The 18330-nt window shown below is 43.7% G+C and overlaps 1 protein-coding gene across 1 annotated transcript; it reads left to right on the top strand.

Moving 5' to 3' along the window:
- The first annotated feature begins 1983 nt into the window (after nt 1–1983).
- LOC120053542 (shaker-related potassium channel tsha2-like) lies at nt 1984–3435 on the top strand. Its single transcript, XM_039000677.1, has one exon. The coding sequence runs from the start codon at nt 1984–1986 to the stop codon at nt 3433–3435; it is 1452 nt and encodes a 483-aa protein (XP_038856605.1).
- Nucleotides 3436–18330: the final 14895 nt, after the last annotated feature.

The following is an 18330-nucleotide window of genomic DNA, read 5'->3' as shown; positions in this document are numbered from 1 at the left end:
CTCTCAGAGGCAAATGAGGTGACTGGTCATCAGGTAGTGCTGTTTTCAGTTAAGGCTGCGTAAGAGCATCTGCGTGTCATAGCTTATATGACCAATGGGGGAAAAGATGTGAAAAATGACAGAGAAATTCTAGATCCAGATTCTTGACAGTAATGATGAACCTGGCATTCTTAGAAGCTTTTTTTATTCTGACACATTCATCAGCCTGAAGTGACTGAGTGTTTTTTATTTTACTTGGCAAGTCAGTTAAGAAAAAAAACGTATTTTCAATGACAGCCTAGGACTGCCTTGTTCGGGGCAGAACGACAGATTTTTATCTTGTCTGCTTTACCTTGCCTGCTTTTACCTGGATTTGATCTTGCAACCTTTCGGTTTCTAGTCCAACGCTCTAACCACTAGGCTACCTACCGCCCCAACATGAAGACAGAAGGCCCTGACACCTTGGCCTGACCTAGATAGCCGTTTGGTGACCGCTGTATGCTGCTAACAGGTTATCGGTGGGGGGGAACCATGTCGTGACGCTGACATTCGACGCTAACATCCAACCCTGGGTCTGTATAGATAGAGGGACCAGTTAAGCTGTGTCCACTATGTTAACTGACGGTCATGGTCACCCAATTCAGAAAACGTTTGATCACCATAAAAGTAAAAGTGAACTTCATTGGCCATCAATTAGCTGTTATAGCGTGGGTCGGGTAGGCTACATAGGCCACTGTATCAAAAACGGGTAATTTGTGGCGTATCTGTAGATGCACAGCCTATCGTGGGTTTGATGCGTCAGTCTTGACACACGGATTAATCAACTGTATATTCCTAGGAAGGATGTTTGACCTTGTTTTGGTTTATTTCTCACAGTGTTCCAAGCACACCATGTGTGAAGCAGCTGAAACCGGTTGTGTAAGAGAGCATGAACTTACAGTGTGGGCAGAGGTCCTACAGTAATATCAGGAACATGTCATCTATGAAGAAAATAAAAAATACTTTTTAATTTTGCGGGTTGCAGTCATTCTTAAGGGGAAAGTTCGCCAAATGTCAAAATGACACATTGATTTCCTTGTCCTGTAAGCAGTCTATGGCTGGATTGACAGCAATCCATGCTTTGGTTTAGTTTCCCTGGCACTGTTTCCGCATGCTAACGTTTTAGCCTTTGTGACACAAATCCCATTCAAGTCACGGTACCGATATCAGCATTTTTCAAGCATCAATTTGTTCAAAACATCTATAACCGACTTTGTAGAGCTTCACAATGATTTATTGATACCTTTGGATGATTTAGACATGATGTGCGAAAATGGCTAATATTGTTCCAATGTGAAGCTGCATTAAAGCCCCTGCGGTTAGTCCACATTGGAAACAAACATTTGAAATGTAAAAAAACAAACTGGTGAAGTTGACTGAGTTATGATTTTTGTGTAGGTTAACTAAAGGAAACTTGGTCAGTCCTTTAAAAAACGATGGCAGTGATTTGTTTCTCTGAAATAAGCTATTAGAACACTGGTCAACACGGCAAGTCCTGAGTTGAGAAAACTTTGAAGAAGTGTAATAGGTGTTTACTAGTCGTGTTAGATTCAACAACATGACACAGAGAGAGCAGTAAGTGAGCAGTGGACAGTGCAGCGAGTGTCATCACGTCAGTCAATTTGGGGAGGGCTTCTGGCTGTTTAAAATGGTGTGAATATGATAGCCAATACTGTAGACAGCCAACGGTAGCAAGTAGACAGACGAGAGTATTTCAGGACCGTCTGCAACTACAAAAAGTTTATTGATTTAAATGGGGGGAACACTTTTACTGGGCAGAAAAAAACATATGGTGGAGTAATTAATCATACCCTTTGGGAGGCTGGAGTGATACAGTGAGGATTTACTTGGATTCATTACCCAAAGAAAGAGAGGGAGAGAAAGAAAGAAAGAAAACTACTGAGAGAAAGTGACAGTTGGGGCCGTGGAGGTGAGTGAAGCGCTTACTCTTGAGAGGGGCAAAAGATGACTGTTGTATCCCGTGAGAACCAGGACGAGACTGTGGTAGTCCCTCCCCTGTACCCAGATGATTGCGACGTGGAGCGGGGCGATCAGGAGTGTAGCGAGAGGGTCGTCATCAACATCTCCGGGCTGCGCTTCGAAACTCAACTGAAGACCCTCTCGCGCTTTCCCTCTACGCTATTGGGAGACCCACGTAAAAGGATGCGCTTCTTCGATCCGTTGAGAAATGAGTACTTTTTCGACAGGAATAGACCCAGCTTTGATGCCATCCTTTATTATTACCAGTCTGGAGGAAGGCTTAGGAGACCTGTCAACGTTACCATGGACATTTTCATGGAAGAAATCAAATTTTATGAAATCGAAGAGGAGACCATAGAGATGTTCAAAGAAGATGAAGGTATGATCAGAGAGGTGGAACGTCCGATGCCTGACAACGACTTTCAGCGCCAGATGTGGTTGTTGTTTGAGTACCCCGACAGCTCGGGGCCTGCCCGGATGATCGCTGTTGTATCAGTCAGTGTGATTTTGATATCCATATTGATCTTCTGTTTGGAGACTTTGCCACGGTTCAGGGAAGATCACAGCACAGACATAGAACTCAGTAATCACCTCACCACGAATGGGACTACTCGCCACAAAAAAATTAATCCGTTGACAGACCCGTTTTTTATGGTTGAGTCACTTTGCATCGTATGGTTTTCCTTTGAATTTCTCATGAGGTTTTTATCGAGCCCCAGCAAACCGGCTTTCTTCAAAAACGCAATGAACGTCATTGACATATTAGCGATTGCTCCTTATTTCATCACCCTTGGACTTGAACTCGCAGAGCTACAGGGAGCGGGGAGCGAGCAGGCCACGTCGTTAGCGATACTCAGAGTCATCCGTTTGGTTCGAGTCTTCAGGATTTTCAAACTTTCCAGGCACTCCAAGGGTCTCCAAATCTTGGGCCAGACACTCAACGCCAGTATCAGTGAACTAGGTCTTTTGATATTCTTTCTTCTCATCGGGGTTATCCTGTTCTCCAGCGCTGCTTACTTTGCAGAGACAGACGACCCTGAATCCGGATTCACGAGTATCCCCGCCGCATTTTGGTGGGCGGTAGTGTCCATGACAACGGTTGGATATGGAGACATGTGCCCGGTTACTGTTGGCGGCAAAATAGTGGGATCTATGTGTGCCATCGCCGGAGTGCTGACCATAGCCCTACCTGTCCCTGTCATTGTTTCCAATTTTAATTACTTTTATCACAGAGAACGCAATGATGAGGACACCGCCGTGTATACTCACGTGACTTGTGGCCAACAGAATACTTCATTTGGCGAATTCAAATCGACCAGCGACAGCAAACAGTCCCTCGCCAAATCAGAGTACATTGAAGATGATTCTTTCGAGACTATCAGATTTACTAACTTCAGCCCGTTTGAACATTACACTGGCAAGCTGACAGATGTATGAAAAAACAAGCAACGCCCTAGCTGAGCAGAAAAAACGATATCGGTGAGTAGCCAGCCTGAGAACATTTACGGGCGCTTTTACGCAAGCAGTAAGTTGTCATGCAATCTCTCAATAACTTTAATTAATTTGTTGGATACCTTCAATTGGCCTAATGCTTCATCACAGTAATGTCGGGTCAGTGTCCGGCCTATGTGCATGTTTGAATAACTACACGCAGTTTTACCCACCCTATTACGCACGGTGTTTGTTGGCATATAATCTTAAAATAACTGGAATTAATTTGTTTGACACCTTCAGTAGGCCTAAAACTGTATTACAGGTCAGTAGCATACAGTGTTGTGGCCACAGCAACTTCTAAAACTGGGTTGCTTTTGGAGAGTTTATAGAATTTCTGAACTCGGAGCGCCACTGTGTGGTTGAAACGCAATCGCGCAGCAGACGCTTCTCAGGTAAAACATTCAAGCAGCTATTTACGTTACGTGTGCAAGACGCTGCTGATGATGTAAGTGTGTGTATAATTTACTTGTGACTGTGTATACATTTTCCATAAAAAAAGCTTTTTAGGGACATTTTAGACAGAAGTGATGGAATGTCACCACTCACAAAAAAAACATGATTTTCTTTTTACTTCCAGGGGACAAGATCAAAGACCATTGCTTTTCTGCTCCACTTGAAAGGAAATGCAGGCATGGCTTTTCCAATTCTAGATATACTTGTAACTGAAAAAGGCAAGATAGTGAATAAAAACACACATGGCATGTCTCCATGAACAATTGGCCAGCAATGTGAGATGACAGATGCTGATGCATCATCCAACGGAGAGCTCGCTGAAGAAAATACGGTTTTGGAGCCTCTGCCTTTAGGAAACTGATAACCTTTGAAAATCATTTCGCCTTTCAAAGTATTTTGCAGTGTATTCAATGAACTCTGAAATTACTACTGTAGATATCCTGTTGTGTATTGTTGTAAATAGGCCTATACTGTAAATTCAATCGTTGTGCTCAACTCAGAATCTTTATGCGAACATATCTGTGTGCCTTTACGTGGATGATTTCAAAATAACTATTATGGGTAGTCCTTTATTTTATTGAACTATTTATTGCACAGAGAATCTGATTTTGCTATAAACGTTCCTTGGGAAGCTAGTTTTCACTAGTCTTAAAATAACTTAACCATAGGAATCTTATTAAGTATGCATGTAAGGAGATATCAGTTGTGCATAAAAAATGTCATGAAGATGTATTTCTATTTTTGTAAGATTGTTCAAATGTATGTGAACTTTTGAAGAATATTTTTTTTATAAAACAATTCTGAAAATACCTCAATGTGGCCTTTATTATAATTGTTCTGGATGGGTGCACCTTTACACACATTAAAGGGATACTTCGGGATTTTGGCAAAGAGGCCCTTTATCTACACTGAACAAAAATATAAACGAAAAACGCAACAATTTCTAAGGTTTTACTGAGTTACAGTTCATATAAGGAAATCAGTCAATTATAATAAATTCATTAGGCCCTAATCTATGGCTTTCAAATGACTGGTCACAGATACCTTTTTAAAAAAAGGTAGGGGTGTGGATCAGAAAACCAGTCGTATCTGGTGTGACCACCATTTGCCTCATGTAGTGCGACACAGCTCCTTCGCATAGAGTTGATCAGACTTGATTGTGGCCTGTGGAATGTTGAACCACTCCTCTTCAATGGCTTTGCAAAATTGCTGGATATTGACGGGAACTGGAACACGCTGTCGTACACATCGATCTAAAGCATCCCAAATCTGCTCAATGGGTGACATTTCTGGTGAGTATGCAGGCCATGGAAGAACTGGGACATTTTCAGCTTCCAGGAATTGAGTACAGATCCTTGTGACATGGGGCCGTGCATTATCATACTGAAACATAAGGTGATGGCGGCGGATAAATGGCACAACATTGGGCCTCAGGATCTCATCTCTGTGCATTCAAATTGTTGTCAATAAAATGCAATTGTGTTCGTTGTCCGTAGGTTATGCATGCCCAAACCATAACCCCACCGCCACCATGGGGCACTCTGTTCACAACCTCACAACCAAACGACACCATGCAAGTTCATTCGTGAAAAGCACACTTCTCCAGCGTGCCAGTGGCCATCGAAGCTGAGCTGAGCCCACTGAAGTCGGTTACGACGCCAAACTGCAGTCAGGTCAAGACCCTGGTGAGGACGACGAGCATGCAGATGAGCTTCCCTGAGACAGTTTCTGCAAACCCACAGTTTCATCAGCTGTCCAGGTGGCTGGTCCCAGACGACCCCGCAGGTGAAGTAGCCGGATGTGGAGGTCCTGGGCTGGCGTGGTTACACATGGTCTGTGGTTGTGAGGCCGGTTGGGCGTAATGACAAATTCCCTAAAATAACATTGGAGGAGGCTTATGGTAGAGAAATTAACATTCAATTCTCTGGCAACAGCTCTGGTGGACATTCCTGCAGTCAGCATGGCAATTGCACACTCTTAAAACTTGAGACATCTGTGTTATTGTGTTGTGTGACAAAATTTTAGAGTGGCCTTTATTGTCCGCAGCACAAGGTGCACCTGTGTAATGATCATGATTGTTTAATCCGTTTCTTGATATGCCACACCTGTCAGGGGGATGGGTTATCTTTGCAAAGGAGAAATGCTTACTACCAGGGATGTAAACAAATTTGTGCACACAATTTGAGAGAAATAAGCTTTTTGTGCATATGGAACATTTTTGGGATCTTTTATTTCAGCTCATGAAACATGGGACTAACACTTTCCATGTTGCATTTATATTTTTGTTCAGTGTACTTCCCCAGAGTGAGGTGAATTTGTGGATACCAGTTTTATGTCTCTATGTGTAGTTTGAAGGAAGTTGCTAACTAGCGCTAGCGCAAGATTTAGAGTTTATTTTTATTTTTACAGGGACGATGCATATTAATCAACGATTCAGTAAAAGTGCCGGTTTTAGCCAGCCAGCTAATTTTCAACCGCAGTCCCTGGGCAATATATCATAAACATTTACAATAACGATACAGACAAACAATGAGCAGTGAGCACATGCAAAGCAACATAGAACAAGCAACAAGCAACTCAGACAGAGCAATAGCACAAAAAGCAACAAAACAAAATACAGTGCCTTCGGAAAGTATTCACACCCCTTGACTTTTTCCACATTTTGTTATGTTACAGCCTTATTCTAAAATGGATAGTAATAAAAAAAGAATGATCCTCAGCAATCTACACACAATACCCCATAATGACAAAGCGAAAAAAGGTTTGTAGAAATGTTTGCAAATGTATTAAACTTAAAAAACAGAAATGCCTTATTTATATAAGTATTCAGACCCTTTGAAATGAGACTTGAAATTGAGCTCAGATGCATCCTGTTTCCATTGATTACCCTTCAGATGTTTCTACCACTTGATTGGAGTCCACCTGTGGTAAATGCAATTGATTGGACATGATTTGGAAAGGCACACACCTGTCTGTATAAGGTCCCACAGTTGACAGTGCATGTCAGAGCAAAAACCAAGCCATGAGGTCGAAGGAATTGTCCGTAGAGCTCCGAGACAGGATTATGTCGAGGCACAGAACTGGGCAAGGGTACCAAAACATTTCTGCAGCATTGAAGGTCCCCAAGAACAAAGTGTCCTCCATTACTCTTAAATGGAAGAAGTTTGGAACCACCAAGACTCTTCCTAGAGCTGGCCGCCTGGCCAAACTGAGCAATTGGGTGAGAAGGGCCTTGGTCAGGGAGGTGACCAAGAACCCGATGGTCACTCTAACAGAGCTCCAGAGTTCATCTGTGGAGATGGGAGAACCTTCCAGAAGGACAACCATCTCTACAGCACTCCACCAATCAGGCCTTTATGGTAGAGTGGCTAGACGGAAGCCACTCCTCAGTAAAAGGCACATAACAGCACGCTTGGAGTTGGCAAAAAGGCACCTAAAGACTCAGACCCTGAGAAACAAGATTCTCTGGTCTGATGAAACCAATATTGAACTCTTTGGCCTGAATGCTAAGTGTCACGTCTGGAGGAAACCTGGCACCCATACCTACGGTGAAGCATGGTGGTGGCAGCATCCTGCTGTGAGAATGTTTTTCAGCAGCAGGCACTGGGAGACTAGTCAGGATGGAGGCAAAGATGAACAGAGAAAAGTACAGAGAGATCCTTGATGAAAATCTGCCCCAGAGCGCTCAGGACCTCAGACTGGGGCAAAGGTTCACCTTCCAACAGGACTACGACTCTAAGCACAAAGCCAAGACAACCAGGAGTGGCTTCGGGACAAATCTCTGAATATCCTTGAGTGCCCCAGACAGAACACGGACTTTAACCCGATCAAACATCTCTGGAGAGACCTGAAAATAGCTGTGCAATGCTTCCCATCCAACCTGACAGAGCTTGAGAGGATCTGCAGAGAAGAATGGGAGAAACTCCGTAAAAACATGTATGCCAAGCTTGTAGCGTCATAACCGAGAAGACTCAAGGCTGTAATCGCTACCGAAGGTGTTTCAACAAAGTGCTGACTAAAGGGTCTGAATACTTATGTAAATGTGTTATTTCATTTTTTTTTATATATATATATATAAATAAATTTGCAAATATAAAAAACAGTTTTTGCTTTGTCATTATGGGGTATTGTGTGTAGATTGATGAGGGAAAAAACAATTTAATACATTTTAGAATAAGGCTGTAACCTACCAAAATGTGGAAAAAGTCAAGGTGTCTGAATATTTTCCGAAAGTACTGTACATAAAAGTAACAAAAATGTTTCCACACCTCACAAACTATAGGCAACATGGAAAGTGACAATACACAGCTAGGGATCATGTTCGCAAGTCTGATTGGCCTTTGGCCATGTCTTTATGTTTTTGTGAAGGTGCGTTATGTGGTGCAGCTGTGTGTGTCTAATGGCTGTGTGTTCCAGACATGGGAAGCTCTCACAGAGAAAGCAGATTGACTAAAGGTGCTTTTCCTTAAGGGAACTATACAGTCACCTCTCATGGCAGATCTTGTGGAACTGCTGCCATGGGTTTGGGTTTTCTATTTAACAGAGTTTAGGGGGAGCCAGGCCATTTATTTGAGTTTTGATTGGCTCAAAATAAACTGCTCATCAAGCAGCTTCTGACAGTTGATTTGTAATAGTTGTCAACTTTTAAACATGTTACAATATGGGGTGGCAGGTAGCCTAGTGGTTAGAGCGTTGGGCCAGTAACCGAGATGTTGCTGGCTTGAATCCCTGAGCTGACAAGGTAAAAATCTGTTGTTCTGAACCAGGCAGTTAACCCACTGTTCCCCGGTAGGTCGTCATTGTAAATAAGAATTTGTTCTCAACTGACTTGCCTCGTTAAATATAATTGGTTACTGGAATCTCACTAGTAAGGATAAGTATTCAACATTAGTTGACCTGTGTTACATATACATTTAAGGTTAAAAAAAATATGGTCCACTTTGTTTTGGTTTGCAAATGAAAATAAAACAATCAAGTGACAAAACAGTTCTATTACAAAGTAATATTTACTGAAATACACATTTGAATATTCCACAGTTGCAATTCATTTCATGTATGGAAAATGTAAAATAGAATCATATTTTATAATATTAACAACATAGATCCTCCCAAAAATAGTAACTATTCGATAATATTAGGTATTTGGTATTTTATTAGGAACCCCATTAGCTGTTGCAAAAGCAGCAGCTACTCTTCCTGGGGTCCACACAAAACATGAAACATGACATAATACAGAACATAATTAGACAAGAACAGAACTACATACATTTTCTTTTGCAGGCACACGTAGCCTACATATCAACGCATACACACAAACTATCTAGGTCAAATAGGGGAGAGGCGTTGTGCTGTGAGGTGTTGCTTTATCTGTTTTTTGAAACCAGGTTTGCTGTTTATTTGAGCAATATGAGATGGAACGGAGTTCCACGCAATAATTAGGAAGTGGGATGGGAGTGTCCTTACTTTAAAGTAACTAGTTAATATTGCAAACGACTCCATTAACTTAATTGAAGTGCGACAGTGATATATTAAGTGTATGATATTAATTCATCAATATGGTAGGTCCACTAGCAGCACATTTTAGCAGAATAAACTAAGCAGAGAGAGTGTGGGGGAAAGGGAGGGAGAGATAGATAGAAAGAGAGAGAGAGGAAGTCAATGAGATCCGTTGTGTAGGGAGGGTTGGAAAGACAGCCCATTCTTTATTAATGATACTAGCAGTTAAGAGCTCACTCCACTTGCTGTTTGGCCCCGAAAATGTCTATCAACGGATTGTCAATGGATCATGTCCAAAAATACCTTCTCTATTGTTGAGTACCCAGTTGACTGTAAAAACGTAAATGGATATTGATTATTTACTTTTTGGGGGGGGCACAATAGGTAGCCAAATTGATAAAAAGTGTAGTAAGCCTAAACTCACATAACACTATTTGTGTTGTAGCATTAATACTAGACTCGTTCCTAATGTCTCATTCATCTCATTAGGTGACATCATTGGTGTTTGGTCACAACTTGCAGACTTGTTTACGTGTTGCTGTGCGTTTTGTTGCCAACCTTACTTTGCTACCTGACAACTTTACGGTTTACTCAACTTTTTTACTCCGGACGCTTTATCTGGACATGGTTCGTCAGGACCTCCAACAGCCGAAGCTAAGTAGTAACATTAACATGATGCCTTCTAATTGCAGTCACTGTACTCATAATATACAGGAGAACGATCGCCTTATGGCGAGGATAGCTGTGCTGCAAGCCCAGCTTCAGACGCAATCGTTAAGGCAAGGGTAATTTCAGTGTAGGAAAGGATGAAACAGCGTCTGTACCACCAGTAAGTACAGATAGTAACGTTAGTATAAATCCCCTCGCACGGTCCCCGCAGCCGGACAACTTTCTCATGGCTTCTGGAGGGAAATGCTGTTGGAATGCTCAACCGGTGTCGCTCATTCAGCCGACAGAAACTTTCAACCGGTTTTCCCCATTAGGCAGCGAGTCGGAGTCTGAGGCCGAGTCTTCTCTTGTCTCTACTCCTCCGGTTACGGGGTCTGAGACGCCGAAGCTTCCCACCATTAGCTCTGACAAATTGAAAACCCTAGTCATTGGCGACTCCATTACCCGCAGTATTAGACTTAAAACGAATCATCCAGCGATCATACACTGTTTACCAGTGGGCAGGGCTACCGAGTTAAGGCTAATCTGAAGATGGTGCTGGCTAAAGCTAAAACTGGCGAGTATAGAGATATTGTTATCCACGTCGGCACCAACGATGTTAGGATGAAACAGTCAGAGGTCACCAAGCGCAACATAGCTTCAGCATGTAAATCAGCTAGAAAGATGTGTCGGGATCGAGTAATTGTCTCTGTCCCCCTCCCAGTTAGGGGGATTGATTAGCTCTACAGCAGTCTCACAACTCAATCACTGTTTGAAAACTATTTTCAGCCCCTCCCAAAATATAGAATTTGTAGATAATTTTCCCTCTTTCTGGGACTCACCCACAAACAGGACAAAGCCTGGCCTGCTGAGGAGTGACGGACTCCATCCTAGATGAAGGGGTGCTCTCATCTTATCTACCGACATAGACAGGGCTCTAACTCCTCTAGCTCCACAATGAAATATGGTGCAGGCCAGGCAGCAGGCTGTTAGCCAGCCTGCCAGCTTAGTGGAGTCTGCCACTAGCACAGTCAGTGTAGTCAGCTCAGCTATCCCCATTGAGACCGTGTCTGTGCCTCGACCTAGGTTGGGCAAAACTAAACATGGCGGTGTTCGCCTTAGCAATCTCACTAGGATAAAGACCTCCTCCATTCTTGCCATTATTGAAAGAGATCGTGATACCTCACATCTCAAAATAGGGCTACTTAATGTTAGATCCCTCACTTCAAAGGCAGTTATAGTCAATGAACTAATCACTGATCATAATCTTGATGTGATTGGCCTGACTGAAACATGGCTTAAGCCTAGTGACCATATCCCCCGTGCATCCCGCAAAGGCGGAGGTGTTGCTAACATTTACGATAGCAAATTTCAATTTACAAAAAAAATTAGTTTTCGTCTTTTGAGCTTCTAGTCATGAAATCTATGCAGCCTACTCAATCACTTTTTATAGCTACTGTTTACAGGCCTCCTGGGCCATATACAGCGTTCCTCACTGAGTTCCCTGAATTCCTATCGGACCTTGTAGTCAAAGCAGATAATATTCAAATTTTTGTTGATTTTAATATTCACATGGAAAAGTCCACAGACCCCCTCCAAAAGGCTTTCGGAGCCATCATCGACTCAGTGGGTTTTGTCCAACATGTCTCTGGACCCACTCACTGTCATTCATACTCTGGACCTAGTTTTGTCCCATGGAATAAATGTTGTGGATCTTAATGTTTTTCCTCATAATCCTGGACTATCGGACCACCATTTTATTATGTTTGCAATCGCAACAAATAATCTGCTCAGACCCCAACCAAGGAGCATCAAAAGTCGTGCTATAAATTCTCAGACAACACAAAGATTCCTTGATGCCCTTCCAGACTCCCTCTGCCTACCCAAGGACGTCAGAGGACAAAAATTAGTTAACCACCTAACTGAGGAACTCAATTTAACCTTGCGCAATACTCTAGATACAGATAAAAACATTTGTCATAAGAAACTAGCTCCCTGGTATACAGTAAATACCCGAGCTCTGAAGCAATCTTCCAGAAAACTGGAACGGAAATGGCGCCACACCAAACTGGAAGTCTTCCGACTAGCTTGGAAAGACAGTACCGTGCAGTATCGAAGAGCCCTCACTGCTGCTCGATTATCCTATTTTTCCAACTTAATTGAGGAAAATAAGAACAATCCGAAATTTCTTTTTGATACTGTTGCAAAGCTAACTAAAAAGCAGCATTCCCCAAGTGAGGATGGCTTTCACTTCAGCAGTAATAACTTCTTTGAGGAAAAGATCATGATCATTAGAAAGCAAATTACAGACTCCTCTTTAAATCTGCGTATTCCTCCAAAGCTCAGCTGTCCTGAGTCTGTACAACTCTGCCAGGACCTAGGATCAAGAGAGACACTCAAGTGTTTTAGCACTATATCTCTTGACACAATGATGAAAATAATCATGGCCTCTAAACCTTCAAGCTGCATACTGGACCCTATTCCAACTAAACTACTGGAAGAGTTGCTTCCTGTGCTTGGCCCTCCTATGTTGAACATAATAAATGTCTCCCTATCCACCGGATGTGTACCAAACTCACAAAAAGTGGCAGTAATAAAGCCTCTCTTGAAAAAGCCAAACCTTGACCCAGAAAATATAAAAAACTATCGGCCTATATCGAATCTTCAATTCCTGTCAAAATATTTAGAAAAAGCTGTTGCTGCCTTCCTGAAGACAAACAATGTATACGAAATGCTTCAGTCTGGTTTTAGACCCCATCATAGCACTGAGACTGCACTTGTGAAGGTGGTAAATTACCTTTTAATGGCGTCAGACCGAGGCTCTGCATCGGTCCTCGTGCTCCTAGACCTTAGTGCTGCCTTTGATACCATCGATCACCACATTCTTTTGGAGAGATTGGAAACCCAAATTGGTCTACACGGACAAGTTCTGGCCTGGTTTAGATCTTATCTGTCGGAAAAATATCAGTTTGTCTCTGTGAATGGTTTGTCCTCTGACAAATCAACTGTACATTTCGGTGTTCCTCAAGGTTCCGTTTTAGGACCACTATTGTTTTCACTATATATTTTACCTCTTGGGGATGTCATTCGAAAACATAATGTTAACTTTCAATGCTATGCGGATGACACACAGCTGTACATTTCAATGAAACATGGTGAAGCCCCAAAATTGCCCTCGCTAGAAGCCTGTGTTTCAGACATAAGGAAGTGGATGGCTGCAAACGTTCTACTTTTAAACTCGGACAAAACAGAGATGCTTGTTCTAGGTCCCAAGAAACAAAGAGATCTTCTGTTGAATCTGACAATTAATCTTGATGGTTGTAAAGTCGTCTCAAATAAAACTGTGAAGGACCTCGGCGTTACTATGGGCCCTGATCTCTCTTTTGACGAACATATCAAGACTGTTTCAAGGAAAGCTTTTTTCCATTTACGTAACATTGCAAAAATCAGAAATTTTCTGTCCAAAAATTATGCAGAAAAATGAATCCATGCTTTTGTTACTTCTAGGTTAGACTACTGCAATGCTCTACTTTCCGGCTGCCCGGATAAAGCACTAAATAAACTTCAGTTAGTGCTAAATACGGCTGCTAGAATCCTGACTAGAACCCCAAAATTTGATCATATTACTCCAGTGCTAGCCTCCCTACACTGGCTTCCTGTTAAGGCAAGGGCTGATTTCAAGGTTTTACTGCTAACCTACAAAGCATTACATGTGCTTGCTCCTACCTATCTTTCCTATTTGGTCCTGCCGTACATACCTACTTATACGCTATGGTCACAAGACGCAGGCCTCCTAATTGTCCCTAGAATTTCTAAGCAAACAGCTGGAGGCAGGGCTTTCTCCTATAGAGCTCCATTAGTATGGAATAGTCTGCCTACCCATGTGAGAGACGCAGACTCGGTCTCAACCTTTAAGTCTTTACTGAAGACTCATCTCTGATTGAGTGTAGTCTGGCCCAGGAGTGTGATGGTGAACGGAAAGGCTCTGGAGCAACGAACCGCCCTTGCTGTCTCTGCCTGGCCAGTTCCCCTCTCTCCACTGGGATTCTCTGCCTCTAACCCTTTTAAAGGGGCTGAGTCACTGGCTTACTGGTGCTCTTTCATGCCGTCCCTAGGAGGGGTGCGTCACTTGAGTGGGTTGAGTCACTGACGTGATCTTCCTGTCTGGGTTGGCGCCCCCCCCCCTTGGGTTGTGCCGTGGTGGAGATCTTTGTGGGCTATACTCGGGCCTTGTCTCAGGATGGTAAGTTGGTGGTTGAAGATATCCCTCTAGTGGTGTAGGGGCTGTGCTTTGGCAAAGTGGGTGGGGTTATATCCTTCCTGTTTGGCCCTGTCCGGGGGTATCATCGGATGGGGCCCCAGTGTCTCCTGACCCCTCCTGTCTCAGCCTCCAGTATTTATGCTGCAGTAGTTTATGTGTCGGGGGCTAGGGTCAGTTTGTTATATCTGGAGTACTTCTCTGGTCTTATCCGGTGTCCTGTGTGAATTTAAGTATGCTCTCTCTAATTCTCTCTTTCTCTCTTTCTTTCTCTCTCTCAGAGGACCTGAGCCCTGGGACCATGCCTCAGGACTGCCTGGCATGATGACTCCTTGCTGTCCCCAGTCCACCTGGCCTTGCTGTTGCTCCAGTTTCAACTGTTCTGCCTGCGGCTATGGAACCCTGACCCGTTCACCGGACGTGCTACCTGTCCCAGACCTGCTGTTTTCAACTCTCTAGAGACAGCAGGAGCGGTAGAGATACTCTTAATGATCGGCTATGAAAAGCCAACTGACATTTACTCCTGAGGTGCTGACTTGCTGCACCCTCGACAACTACTGTGATTATTATTATTTGACCATGCTGGTCATTTATGAACATTTGAACATCTTGGCCATGTTCTGTTATAATCTCCACCCGGCACAGCCAGAAGAGGACTGGCCACGCTTCATAGCCTGGTTCCTCTCTAGGTTTCTTCCTAGGTTTTGGCCTTTCTAGGGAGTTTTTCCTAGCCACCGTGCTTCTACACCTGCATTGCTTGCTGTTTGGGGTTTTAGGCTGGGTTTCTGTACAGCACTTTGAGATATCAGCTGATGTATGAAGGGCTATATAAATACATTTGATTTGATTTGATGTTAACCCTGTAGGATATATCGATTAGGCTACGGATATTATATTAAATTACAATGTCTGTGGTTATAAACAAACATAACTGTTGTGGGATATTGCCATTGGTGTATCTATTCCTGCTTGTACAGTATGTACAATCAAACCATGCTTTGTAAATTGTCATCAGGGGTTCACAGTGAAGACAATATTTTTGGTCAAAAAGAGTGGTACCGACTGGCCTATAGGTGGCGTTGTTATAAGCAGTCCATTGAGAATGATAAAGGCCACTAGTGGCCAAAAGTCCATATTAGCATGGGCAGCCATATTAGCATGGGCAGTGCCATTGAGGGCTTCCACCATTTTAATGTAGTCAACTGGCTGGGACTTCCAACTGAATTGGCTGATCCCTCCTGGAGACCCTGTTGGAGACATGTTCAATGGGGTCATCAGGATGGATCAGCCAATCGTGAAGAAGAAAATTGACTACTTCAAAATGGAGATTGCCTCAATGGCTCTGCCCATGCTGTCACCGACACTATAATGGCACAGATACAGTCCTCAATCTATCTCTAAGAAGCAGTCTCACTTAAACCCTCATATCCACTGTCCCGTTTCACCTAGAGACTTCAAATCAATTTGTCACATGCGCCAAATACAACAGGTATTTCAACGTTACAGTGAAATGCTTACTTACAAGCCCTTAACCAACAATGCAGCTTTAAGAAAAGTAAGTGTTCAGTAAAAATAGATAAGTAAAAAATTAAATAACAAATAGCAAATAATTAAAGAGCAGCAGTAAAATAACAGTAGCGAGGCTATATACAGGGGGTACCGGTACAGAGTCAATGTGCGGGGGCACAGGTTAGTCAAGGTAATTTAGATAATATGTACATGTAGGTAGAGTTAAAGTGACTATGCATAGATAATAAAAAGAGAGTAGCAGCAGCGTAAAAGAGAGGGGTAGTCTGGGTAGCCATTTGATGAGCTGTTCAGGAGTCTTATGGCTTGGGGATAGAAGCTGTTAAGAAGCCTTTTTGACCTAGACTTGGCACTCTGGTACCGCTTGCCCTGCAGTAGCAGAGAGAACAGTCTATGACTAGGGTGGCTGGGGTCTTTGACAATTTTTAGGGCCTTCCTCTGACACCGCCTGGTATAGAGGTCCTGGAAGACAGGAAGCTTGACCCCAGTGATGTACTGGGCTGCTCGCACAACCCTCTGTAGTGCCTTGTGGTCGGAGGCTGAGCAGTTGCCATACCAGGCAGTGATGCGACCAGTCAGGATGCTCTCGATGGTGCAGCTGTAGAATTTTTGGATGATCTGAGGACCCATGCCAAATCTTTTCAGTCTCCTGAGGGGGACTAGGTGTTGTCGTGCCCTCTTCACGACTGTCTTGGTGTGTTTGGACCATGATAGTTTGTTGGTGATGTGGACACCAAGGAACTTGAACCTCTCAACCTGCTCCACTATAGCATCATCGATGAGAATGGGGGCTTGCTCTGTCCTCCTCTTCCTGTAGTCCACAATCATATCCTTAGTCTTGATCACGTTGAGGGAGAGGTTGTTATCCTTGCACCACATGACCAGGTCTCTGACCTCCTCCCTATAGGCTGGGTCATCGTTGTCGGTGATCAGGCCTACCACTGTTGTGTCATCGGAAAACTTAATGATGGTGTTGGAGTCATGCCTGGCCATGCAGTCATGGGTGAACAGCAAGTACAGGAGGGGACTGAGCACGCACCCCTGAGAGGCTCCCATGTTGAGGATTAGTGTGGCAGATATGTTGTTACTTACCCTTACCACCTGGTGGCAGCCCGTCAGGAAGTCCAGGATCCAGTTGCAGAGGGAGGTGTTTAGTCCCAGGGTCCTTAGCTTAGTGATGAGCTTTGAGGACACTATGGTGTTGAACGCTGAGCTGTAGTCAATGAATAGCATTCTCACGTAGGTGTTCCTTTTGTCAGGTGGGTAAGGGCAGTGTGGAGTGCAATAGAGATTGCATAATCTGTGGATCTGTTGGGGCGGTATGCAAATTGAAGTGGGTCTAGAGTTTCTGGGATAATGATGTTGATGTGAGCCATGACCAACCTTTCAAAGCACTTCATGGCTACAGACGTGAGTGCTACGGGTCGGTAGTAATTTAGGCAGGTTACCTATGGTGGACTATGGTGGTCTGCTTGAAACATGTTGGTATTACAGACTCCAACAGGGAGAGGTTGAAAATGTCAGTGAAGACACTTGCCAGTTGGTCAGCGCATGCTCGGAGTACACGTCCTGGTAATCCGTCTGGCCCTGCGGTCTTTTGAATGTTGACCTGTTTAAAGGTCTTATTCACATCGGCTCCGGAAAGCGTGATCACACAGTCGCCCGGAACAGCTGATGCTCTCATGCTTGCTTCAGTGTTGCTTGCCTCGAAGCGAGCATAGAAGTAATTTAGGTTGTCTGGTAGGCTCGTGTCACTGGGCAGCTCGGCTGTGCTTCCATTTGTAGTCTGTAATAGTTTGCAAGCCCTGCCACATCTAACAAGCGTCGGGGACGGTGTAGTATTATTCAATCTTAGTCCTGTATTGACGCTCTGTCTGTTTGATAGTTCGTTGGAGGGCATAGCGGGATTTCTTATAAGCATCCGGGTTAAAGTCCCGCTCCTTGAAAGCAACAGCTCTACCCTTTAGCTCAGTGCGGATGTTACCTGTAGGGCTCCCGAGTGGCACAGCGGTCTAAGGCACTGCATCTCAGTGCAAGAGGCGTCACTACAGTCCCTGGTTTGAATCCAGGCTGTATCACATCCGGCCGTGATTGGGAGTCCCATAGGGAGGTGCACAATTGGCCCAGCGTCGTCTGGGTTTGGATGGGGTAGGCTGTCATTGTAAATAAGAATTTGTTCTTAACTGACTTGCCTAGTTAAATAAAGGTTAAATAAAGTGATCCATGGTTTCTGGTTGGGGTACGTACGGTCACTGTGGGGACGATGTTATCGATGCACTTATTGATGAAGCCAGTGACTGATGTGGTATACTCCTCAATGCCATCGGAAGAATCCCGTAACATATTCCAGTCTGTGCTAGCAAAACAGTCCTGTAGCTTAGCATCTGCTTCATCTGACCACTTCTTTATTGACGAGTCACTGGTGCTTCCTGCTTTAGTTTGCTTTTAAGCGGGAA

This window comes from Salvelinus namaycush, chromosome 9 (genome assembly GCF_016432855.1).
Source record: "Salvelinus namaycush isolate Seneca chromosome 9, SaNama_1.0, whole genome shotgun sequence".
Classification (NCBI taxonomy): Eukaryota; Metazoa; Chordata; class Actinopteri; order Salmoniformes; family Salmonidae; genus Salvelinus; species Salvelinus namaycush.
This window is presented reverse-complemented; position numbering and strand designations above follow the sequence as displayed.